General features: G+C 36.8%; 2 protein-coding genes across 2 annotated transcripts; both read left to right on the top strand.

Annotated features, from left to right (window-relative positions):
• Positions 1-5,047: 5,047 nt before the first annotated feature.
• On the top strand, positions 5,048-6,993 carry LOC110854698. Its single transcript, XM_022103165.2, has 5 exons — positions 5,048-5,357; positions 5,454-6,085; positions 6,161-6,230; positions 6,493-6,525; positions 6,658-6,993. The coding sequence occupies exons 2-5, from the start codon at positions 5,752-5,754 to the stop codon at positions 6,731-6,733; spliced, it is 513 nt and encodes a 170-aa protein (XP_021958857.1). The 5' UTR covers positions 5,048-5,357; positions 5,454-5,751; the 3' UTR covers positions 6,734-6,993.
• Positions 6,994-7,998: 1,005 nt separating this feature from the next.
• LOC110854553 (UPF0676 protein C1494.01) lies at positions 7,999-9,644 on the top strand. The gene is made up of 3 exons (XM_022102997.2): positions 7,999-8,227; positions 8,291-8,412; positions 8,876-9,644. Exons 1-3 carry the CDS (start codon positions 8,057-8,059, stop codon positions 9,585-9,587), a joined length of 1,005 nt encoding a protein of 334 aa, XP_021958689.2. The 5' UTR covers positions 7,999-8,056; the 3' UTR covers positions 9,588-9,644.
• The last annotated feature ends 759 nt before the right edge of the window (positions 9,645-10,403 follow it).

The following is a 10,403-nucleotide window of genomic DNA, read 5'->3' as shown; positions in this document are numbered from 1 at the left end:
TTCTTCAAGTACATATCTACATAAGTGTTAGAGAGCAAGAGCTTGAATAGTTCAAACTTGCGTGTTTTATTTCGCTGAATTATTCTTAGATGAGCCAAAGTTCTACCCACAAAAGAAAAAGCACTATATATGCCAAGTGTTACTCGGAAATCAAGACAAGGTCATAAAACTTCCGATAAGCCTAAAGCTAAAAAAGGTTATAGAATAATTCTTGAAATAAAAAATTTCAAATTTCAAATCCATGTATTGTTCCCATTCTTCACGTTACGGAACTCTACCACTACACATACATACGTTGATTTTATGATATTTGAAAGTTTCAAATGCGACTTAACTTCTTAGCCATATAAAGTTTTCAATTCGAAACTTTCTAATGACTTAGAAAGCATTTTTTACTTGCAATAAATACGCGAGTGGAGTAAAATATCACAGAAAAGGGAAGGACAGAAAAAAATCTGAATCAACTTTTACCAAATATATATATACATATAACTACAATTTATTACATCAAATTGAGCCCTGTGTGAAGGAAAAGTTGGTAAATATAAGTACATACATAAAGTAAACATGAAAGTTTTCAACGCGATCATTTTAAATTTTATTCGATACCCTTGTTCTAAAGTTTTTAATTAGGTAGTTCCTAACCTTATGTAGAATTTTTTTTAAATATCTGTAGTTGTATTTTAATCAAGTTGTAAGTAAATATCCTTTGGCCTTATCAATATTTAATACAGCGAGAATACTTGGATTCAAGTTTAAATAAAACCAAGCTGCGTGATTAAATAATGATGAAAAACATGAACAACAGTAAGACTTGTGTAATGCTTGCGTGTCATGAAAATCCCGTGGACATGCACTAACAAAAATTTTTAGCAATTACTTATTGACTAGCTAGACTATTTAGGTGCGTGGGGAGTTCAGCTACATATTCCACAATTTATCAATATCAATGCAAGCAATGAACAGTAAATAAGTATATTGGTTGGCAACAATAGGCAAAAATGTCCGTGTTTAAAATTATTTTTGAAAAAGTTGTGACGATTTTAGTGAGGATTTCAAAAATGAAATTTGTAGAAAATGGGGCAGAATGTTGAAGTTTGCTTAATACCGACTTTTTGCAAATCTTTGCCCAGATCTGCAATCCCCAAATAATTTTGAACATTTTTGTACGTAGTGCGGCATTGTTGGGATTTTTTTGTTTAAACATATTGTCTTATGAGAAGTTTTCTACAAATTTTTTGTCTTAATTTCGAAATATCGATATTTCAATGTCGAATTTTCAGAACAAGAAATTAACATACAATTCAATTATACAATGAACAAATGACTTATCGAAATAGAGGAGTGACCCCGATGGTCACCTGCAATCATAAAAAACACCTCAAGTGGCTGTGGCTATGGGCGTTTTGGGCAATATCCTCATAAAGTATTTCATGCGAAACAAATAACTTATCGGAATAGAAGGGGGACCTCGAGGGTCACCTAAAATCCTAAAAACACCCGAAACTGGTGTGCTGTTTAAGCGTTTTTGGTATTTAATAGCATCCTCAAGACATATGTCATGCAACTCAAATAATTTGTCATATGTACATTTTATTCACATATGTATTTACACGTAACTATATTTAATAGAAGAAAGTTATCAACACTGATATCGTGTTATCCACCACGGAAGCCATGAAGGTCTTAAAGGTCCCCATCTTAATGAAGTAGAAACATCCCACATTCATCCTCAATGACCTCAACGACCTTGCCGTGACACATTCCATCCGGTTCCTTCTCCCTCTCCGGGTAATACTTTGTTTAAAAGTTTCTGAAAGTTGATAAAATTCCGCCGCCCCGATGAAACAAGCGTGCTCAAGTTTGGTACAGAGGACAAACAACACTGCTAAAGAGAGCCCCTGGGTGAGCTCGCCCACCCCGCGGAACGACTGGATTGTTGCAACGGCACTGGCCGTGTGCATGACGGACAAGCACAATTGCAAAATTGGCCACGCGGAAGGACCAAAGATTGAATCTTGTGCCCGTGCGAGGACAGCGAGAGTTTTGTAGAGCATCAAGTTCTTCGGAAACATCGAGTCAGCGTAATTTTCCCTGAAAATTGGAAGTTCGAAATTTAAAAACAGTGAGGATATTCGAAATAAGTAAGTGGCTGAAGCCGTTGGGACATTAACGTTGTCGGGTAGTTGAGGGAGGGGTTTAACGCATAACGTAGAAACCAAACAGACATAAGACAAGAAACAGACAGTTTAGACAGATAACAGGGGTTGGTACGCACCAACCTATGTAAATGTTGGTACGTTAATATTTCGTAAGCGTTTCAACTATGTACGTAATTTTACGATACGAAGAATACAACGAATATCTACGAATGAATCATGAATATCCTCAATATAAATATGAAGTACTTTAATTTATTCTTAAATTTGTAAGTACATACCTGACAGCCCATTTTAGCCAGAACTTGGTTGATACACTGTAGAAGACGAGAGTGGCAGTGCCGTACAACACGAGGTACCAGCCAATGGCGGTAACCTCAAATTCCAGCAGGGCAGTGATGACAATTCCTACAATACAATTATTGTATGTTTGATTAACGGTTTCTAAATATATGTAGCTTATTTCTTTAGAGAATTTCCTCAAACCGGTGAAATCTCAATGAGCACTCACCATACCAGGAGTGGTAAACACTCCCAGGGACAACACCTGATATCCAGTACCGGGTACTACAACGATCTTTTAGATGCTCCACAACCGGTAAAAATGGAACAAGGAGGACGAACATGATTACACTCACGCGGGGAGAGGGAATACCTTCATTACGCCCATTATCCTCGCCTATCAGTATTCGTTTATCTGAAATCAAAACGTGTATTTTTTACTACTTGTTCTACTTGTTACATATTTAATGCATGCTTACATATTAGATTTCATAATTGTCAAGTTCATTGATCAGAATTACATACATAATCTTACATAAAAATTCGTAATGCTGCCTTTGAAAAATACCAATATTTGTATTTAGATTCACTCTGAATTCTATTTTAAGTAAACGGTACCGTCAACTTGATCAAGAGTAAAGTTTACTCGGGATTTATTTTAGTTTATGCTGAACATGGGCATATTCGCTTTTCAAAAGGCAACATAAGTTTTTATGGTATCAAGGTCTGGGAATGACTTACTTTTCTGTGCCAGTTGATAATGCAAGGTGTAAACTTGATTAAAAAATGGTATCGTTTCCTTAAAATTTCGTCCCATCCAGACCACTACGAGGCATCCGAATATTCTCCCTGTCCCGTCAAGAAGTAACTTGATCAAGCTGTCGGCATCCTGTTTTTCTTGATAAAGCGTCCTAAGAATTTTTAGGGCCAGAATTGAGCAGAAGGTGTTATAAAGGGCGAAAAATTTCCATATAAAGGGACGCACTTTGCTCCTCAAAAGGACGAGTTTGAATTTATTTTTGTCCCAGTGTACCGGCAAAAGGCAGAGGGTTTCCGCAATTTTGAAAAATATTGGGACCCATATTTTAAAAGTTTTTGGTGCCCAGACAAATTTTAATGTTTCCACAATACCGAAGAAAACTTGGTAAAACATGGCAAAGTTTTCGTATAACAGTGAAACGATGTACACTTTTAGAAATTGAGTATTAAAATAATACCAAACCGTATTCATGCAATTTTTTTTACGGATCGGTATAACTTTAGTGCGGGGAAATCTGTAGACGCGGGACTAAATATACCGGTCTCCTAACCGTGGAGACTAACGAAATAAATAGTTTCCCCGAACATTTATATTTACAGAGAGTTATTTAGGTTTATGTAATATTTTAATTTGATTTCTTATTACATTTTATAATAATTGATCTCTTGGCATTTGACGTGGCTGGCCTATATATAATTTTAGTTTCAAGATTGATATCACGTTCGTTTGTTGGGAGGTTAATATATTATGTAAGGTGAAATGACGGAGATGGGGTCTACCACTCGAGTGATCGTGTTAAGAGGGGGTCTAGAAAACAGCGATTTTGGTTTTTACATTGTTTGTGAAGGTCCCTTATGTCCTCTTGTTCTAAAATTCCATTAAGTTCAAGACTGCGTCATCGTGTGGAAAATTCGTTTGGTTTTTATGCTTTATACAAATATTTTTAATCCCAGCAAGAAACCAGTATTAAATTAGCCATAAAACATTCATGCATTTTTAGTCAACCAATCCAATCCAATAAAGCAGATTAAATATGTACATACATACTTATTTTCAGATTAATGCAATTTCCGTTGTGGACTAATGGAAGTATTTTTGGCGAATTTCATTTAATCTAAGCGCACATCTCGATTTTTTTGGCAAATAACTATTTTCGGGTCTTTCGGAAAGAACCCGTTTTTTTACGGATGGTTATAAAACTAAGAGCTTTCTGTCTGCGTGAAAATAATGCGAATAATACTCAAATATTATTTATTTTTAGGTTTTCGTCATACAAGTAAGCAACATTACCAATGGAATAAAATTGACACATCACATCATCTCAAATGACGTGGACAACGTATGTACATACATACAATGTAGCTAAATAAACCCTGTTAAATACTTAATTGTGTAGTTTGTCATCAGCAATATGTATGCCTGTCACAACAACAGATCACTTTTAAAAAATAATAACAACTCATCTCTCATTCAACTGGGGGGGACCAAGCGTTAAGGATGTCATTCGCTTGGGAGGGATTTCTTTCTTACACTGTTAGCAATCTGATATAGTCAGAAAGGTGTCGATTTCTCGGCATTAAAGTTGCTACCGTTTGGTTTCAAAATTATATCGGTCCGTTAAAATTTGCTAATGATATGGTAAAAATATAATACCGAACTATTACTAGGCGGTTTTACTTGTCGATACCAATTTGGTTGAATCCGATATGAATACCGCTCGGTATTATTTTAATACTGGATTTCTTAACAGTGTTATCACCACTGCACGTCCGAGTTTCTCCACAATAAACTCGTGTAGAAACGTCTGTCCCATCATTCGTGCACCGTCCCCCACTCTGTTAATGGCCCACTTATACACTCAATCTTTCCCAATTACATGGTCACGTACTCGTATCCGTTCTAGAACAAAATATGCGTAGTTGTCAATCTGTCTTTTTGTGGTACCGTGGTTGGCGTCGAGTACTCGAAAATGGGGGCCATGCATACCAACTTGAGGCTTTCTGTACATTATCCACTTCCTAAACTCTGACCTAATCATTGATTACTAAATAAACGGGAATCTATCGCATGTACTTGTGCAACGCCCCCGTCGATAAGAACTGGAAGGCATGAATTTAATAATATATTCTAGCAACGGATACAGCAAAGTAGCGGAGGTAAAATGCTAATTATGAAATATTTTTGCGTAACATTGACCTCATTATATTCAAATTTTGCGTATGATCTTCTTATAACTTCTAAAAATTTTAAAGAATTCATGTCGGAAAATAGAACATTGAAGTGTAAAGGGCAAGAATATTTGGGTATAAAAAATTATCGGACTGACGGACAGACGGACGGCTTGACCGCAGTAAGTATACTTGTAATATTTTTCGAATAAATCCGGCATCTACGCAGCTAACTAAAGTGACTTCGCTCTCTTAAGGTCAGTCATATATGAAAATTAATTGGTACTCGTATTTATCCCCTTCATTTTGATGAATTGAGCTCATTCCCGTTTCGCATCGAGCTTTATCAACTTGCTGATTTATTTGCACTTTACATAAAAAAATGGCAAATCAAACCACTTTCGTCCTCCTGATCGTCCTAGTGTCAAAGTTCTGCGGGTCAGTTCCACTCCTCCGCGGGTACAGTGATCCCGTCTTCCTGGACGCGGAAATTAAGCGGGTGCGTGGCGGGAATTTTAACGTATCACAAGTTGCCCCAATGGAGGGGGGAATTAGTGATACGAAAATATCGAAAGTTCCCGTTGACATGGAAGGATCTGGTCAAGGATCGGGCGAAGAAGGTGATGACAGCACAAGTGAAGAACTTGATGTCACGTGTGCACCGGGAAAAGGATGGCATGTCCGAGGACAACGGTGTGTCCCGGTTGATTGCCCGGGTTAGTCGGAAACATTCAGAAAGAAATAAATTTCTGAAATTTTGGTTATTGAAAATTGATTTTGATTTTTATTAGGTGGAATAAATAAGCGCTACTTCAACACCGGTGAATGCATGCACGCCCCCGCAATTCCACCAATGGCAAGGTAAATTATTTCCCATTCTCTTAAAAATAGCCTGACCATTTAAAAAAAATAAATTCTTAATTCTATATTAGGTAAACTATGCTAAATCCGGAGTAACATTAAGTACTTGATAAAGGGAAAAGTTACTCTGGATTTGGTATAGTTTACTTAATTTGTTTTTCAAAAGGGCAACATTATTTTTAAGAGTGTATTTAGAAATAATAACGAATTAATTTTCCTCCAATTTGATAAGCTTATCCAACTTTTCAATTTAAATGTTTAGATACAAGCCTTACTCCGAGTGGAACAGTTTAAAGTAAGACACATTTTTTTGCAAGGGGTAATGCGCAAAGCATGTCACTGATTTGAAATTCATGACATTATTTATGCTTAAAATTAATGACTATTTACAATGAAATCGTTCTAATTGTATTGATTTGTGTCACAGCCACGTGTACCCGTCGCATCCCGGCGTGCGACCGCTGTCAAAGGGAATGCGCGCTTTCTTGCGCCGTCGCGGATGATGGGTGTCCCCTTCACATTATTTGTACAATTACTTCACAACGAACCCTTAACCCGTCTAAAATATAGTTCAAAACTTATGTATTTATATATGATGAAATATTTAGCACGTGACAAATGGGAAGACAATTACAACATTTTCTATTTTTATTTTTGGTACATACACATTCTCAATTGTAAAACTTTTGCTTAGAAAATGTCACGTTTGGGGGAAATATCTGCAAGAAGTGAAATAAATTTTGTCACAAATTGTACGAACTAATTTCTCTACGCATGTATATAAGTATTTGCATTAAAGTGCCCTTATGCGTATAAGTTTCTCTTATTCTACAACTCTTAGGGGCCGTACACAAAGCATGTGATCCAATTTTAAGTAATTTTGACCCCTACTCCTCGGGGTGACATATATGCGCCATGTGATAATTAACATGAGAAGGATATGTAGGATGCCATGAATGACCCCTTCCCTTCTCGAATCGATCACATCCTTTCTGCACAGTCCGTTAAGGTGATCATTAAAAACATGAAAAACAGCATTTAACACGTACCTACATACATACACATGTGTATGAATTGAAGGCTAGCATCTTCTCATATAAACAATAGTGGATTTCATGCCTGCAGACTTGTAGAATGAGAATCACAATAAAAGTTTTATCGTCAATTTGACATCTAATTTGCATATGCTTATAGTTCTTTATTCTGGACAAATACAGATTACTTACCTGTCATTCATTAGCAATTGGATGCATGAGTTAATCATTCCTAAAATAATTAATTAATCATTCCTAAAATTCTGGGATATCCAGTTTTATAAAAAAAAAGTTCCTTTCCGTGAAAAAATATTTATTGCATAAAGATTACACAATATGTATGACCCTTATGTAAAACACCGCTATAAAAATCCACCTGAACCAGGTTATACAATGGAAAATCATTTTTTATCGTCAATCCTCTTCGCCACATTAAACAGAATTATTTTATTGTATGTATAACGTGGACACGATTGATCAACCAGTTTTATATAAATAATTCCAGACACCTGACACCCAAATAATTCCCCTCACTCAGCATCACTTCACGTGTGCAAAACTCCAATCCAACTCTGCATTAATTTTTTGCGCAGAATTTTTTATGGGAATTTAATATTTGCATAACTTCTGCCACTCCTATCTTATCACTTGCAAGGTAATTAACTAAAACAATGGGGCAAACTTGACTTTGACCAGTTCTTTTTATACTGAATCACGTACCACTTTATGCTCAGTCTGTCGCAGAATTTTGGTCTATCCTGGTATATTGCAAAAATTAAATTCGCAATTAAAATGGGCAGCCTAGGCGATTCTACCATTCCGGTCGTGGATCTTTCCCCCCTCGCTGGAAAATATGAGGACCTGAACGACGCCGTTTTTGGTCAACTGGTCGAAAAAGTAGGACAAGCTTTTAATGAAGTTGGATTCGTTTATATTGTAAATCATGGCGTGGATATGGACAAGGTCGGTTTTCTATTTTTTTTAATTCGTATTTTATTTTATACATGGAAAAATATTAATTTTCAGATTGAACACATCCACAAATTATCGAAAGGCTTCTTCACTATGTCAGCAGCGACGAAAAATAAGTACAAGAAGCCAAACGCTGCGATCAACTGGCACGGGTATTCCGGACCTGGAGATGAATTGTAAGATATTTTATGAAAGGTAATCAGTAGCCGCGGATGGTGCAAGAACATGAAAAAAAACACTCTTAGAAATCCAGTATTAATCTAATATGTACCAAGCGGTATTCAAATATGACGTAACCAACGCGTTATGTAAAGTTGTCGTGTCTAGAATTTATGTAAGAGTAGTTAAGAAATTTTTACCGATCGGTATAACTTTAATACCAAGCCATAGCTACTTTAACCTAGAAATCTATGCCTTCATCAGTACGGCAGATTTTTAATAGTTTTCCTTTTAAGAGAAGAAAGACTTATTTTTAAATTAAAAAAATAAGTATTCTGTACAACAACCGGCGGAAATTATTTACATAAGTGACTAAATGTATTCCCATAAGTTCACATATCCGCGGTCAATGTCTGTAATGTTTGTCCCTAATCTTATGTGAATTCATATCCAATTTATACCTAATTTTTTCTCCATCAGCCTAAACGAAGCTGAAAAAAACTCCACCGAACTCCGTGAAATGTTTGACGCCTGGGGATTCGAGCAATTCGACGAGAAACATTTCCCCACCGAAGTCCCCGGCTATAAAGACGCCTTTGACGCCGTTCGACCCGAATGCAACAACGTAGGCAAAAAGCTTCTTCGCCTCCTAGGAAAATATTTGCATCTCGACGACGACGAGCTTTTCGTCAAGGCGCACAGCTTTATGAACAACCCGACAAAAATTCGGACCCATTCCCAATTCCGGACTTTGCACTACTACCCGATGGAACCGAATGATCCGAGCATCCCGCCAAATGCGATCCGATGCGGGGAACATGCCGACTGGGGGACAATTACGCTCCTGTTTCAGGACATGGTCGGGGGCTTGGAGGTCAAGCGGCTGGACGGAAGTTGGATCGAAGCCACGCCCATCGAGGGCTCGATCCTGGTAAACATCGCGCAACTGATGGAACTCTGGTCAGCCGGGATTTTTCGGGCGACCCCGCACCGGGTCCGGATCCTGGATGTGGAAAGAATCCGGAAAACGGCGAGGCAGAGTTTCATCTATTTTATAAACCCGGATGGAGATTATGTCGTTAAACCCGTGGTGAAATGTCCCCCGGGGGATGAAGAGTACTTGGAGAGAACGCCAATTGTGGCGTATGACCATTACTTGAGATTAATGGCGGATGCGACGCTACGTTATTGAAAGTTTGTATTTTCGGGGGTGGGAAATTTGGAATAAATTTAATTTTAAAGAGATGAAGTGGAATGAAAACTTGTCGGTTTTTTTATTAAGTGTGTACATAGGTTTTAGACGTGAACATACATATGATGTGTCAGTACTGATGACGTTTATTTAAGCACATTAGCAAACATCATATGTAGATTTTGAAATTTTTCATAAATGTGTAAAATTCACATGAAGATTATAAACCTGATCTGCATATGTGTAGCCAAGGATATATGTAACATACTTACCTACACATTTATTTATTTAGGTAATTGTACATTAGACAAAAACATCTAATAGTTGATTTTCTACATACTTGTTTTGATCTTTACTTTTGTATTTTTTTGGGAAAATACTGGGAATTAGGTGATTCTCTATTTTGGATATTCACGTAGATGATGAGATTACCAGATTAGTGAATTTTCGACTGTTTCAGAATTGCCTGGGATATGCAAATTCCCATCCCTGCAGGGATGAACGTATGTACATACATACATATGTAAATAAATATGTTGAGGACAATGGTGTCCAGAAATCTGCATGAACAAAGCGAGGGTGATCCACATTGGTACAACATACATATGTACATACATATGCACCCTTACTTTGGGCTTATTTAATCGAAAAAAAGTTGTAAATTTCCCTTATTACATGAGCAACACAGGAAAAGTGGAAAGCGAGGAAAAAAATAATTGGGATTTTACACATAGATAATACGTGTAATATATGTATTATATACATATATAATATACATATTATGTATGAACATATGTATTCCGACACTCAAGGTAC

The sequence above is a fragment of the Folsomia candida genome, unplaced genomic scaffold (genome assembly GCF_002217175.1).
Source record: "Folsomia candida strain VU population unplaced genomic scaffold, ASM221717v1 Fcan01_Sc010, whole genome shotgun sequence".
Classification (NCBI taxonomy): Eukaryota; Metazoa; Arthropoda; class Collembola; order Entomobryomorpha; family Isotomidae; genus Folsomia; species Folsomia candida.
The sequence above is the reverse complement of the archived record's forward strand: the minus strand, read 5'-3'. Positions and strand labels throughout refer to the sequence as shown.

Coding starts and splice junctions, on each gene's coding strand:
- LOC110854698 (XM_022103165.2), top strand. CDS start 5,752: ATGGCAAATCAAACCACTTTCGTCCTCCTGATCGTCCTAGTGTCAAAG. Junction 6,086..6,160: donor TGTCCCGGTTGATTGCCCGG/GTTAGTCGGAAA, acceptor GATTTTTATTAG/GTGGAATAAATAAGCGCTAC. Junction 6,526..6,657: donor TCCGAGTGGAACAGTTTAAA/GTAAGACACATT, acceptor TTTGTGTCACAG/CCACGTGTACCCGTCGCATC.
- LOC110854553 (XM_022102997.2), top strand. CDS start 8,057: ATGGGCAGCCTAGGCGATTCTACCATTCCGGTCGTGGATCTTTCCCCC. Junction 8,228..8,290: donor ATGGCGTGGATATGGACAAG/GTCGGTTTTCTA, acceptor ATTAATTTTCAG/ATTGAACACATCCACAAATT. Junction 8,413..8,875: donor TCCGGACCTGGAGATGAATT/GTAAGATATTTT, acceptor TTTCTCCATCAG/CCTAAACGAAGCTGAAAAAA.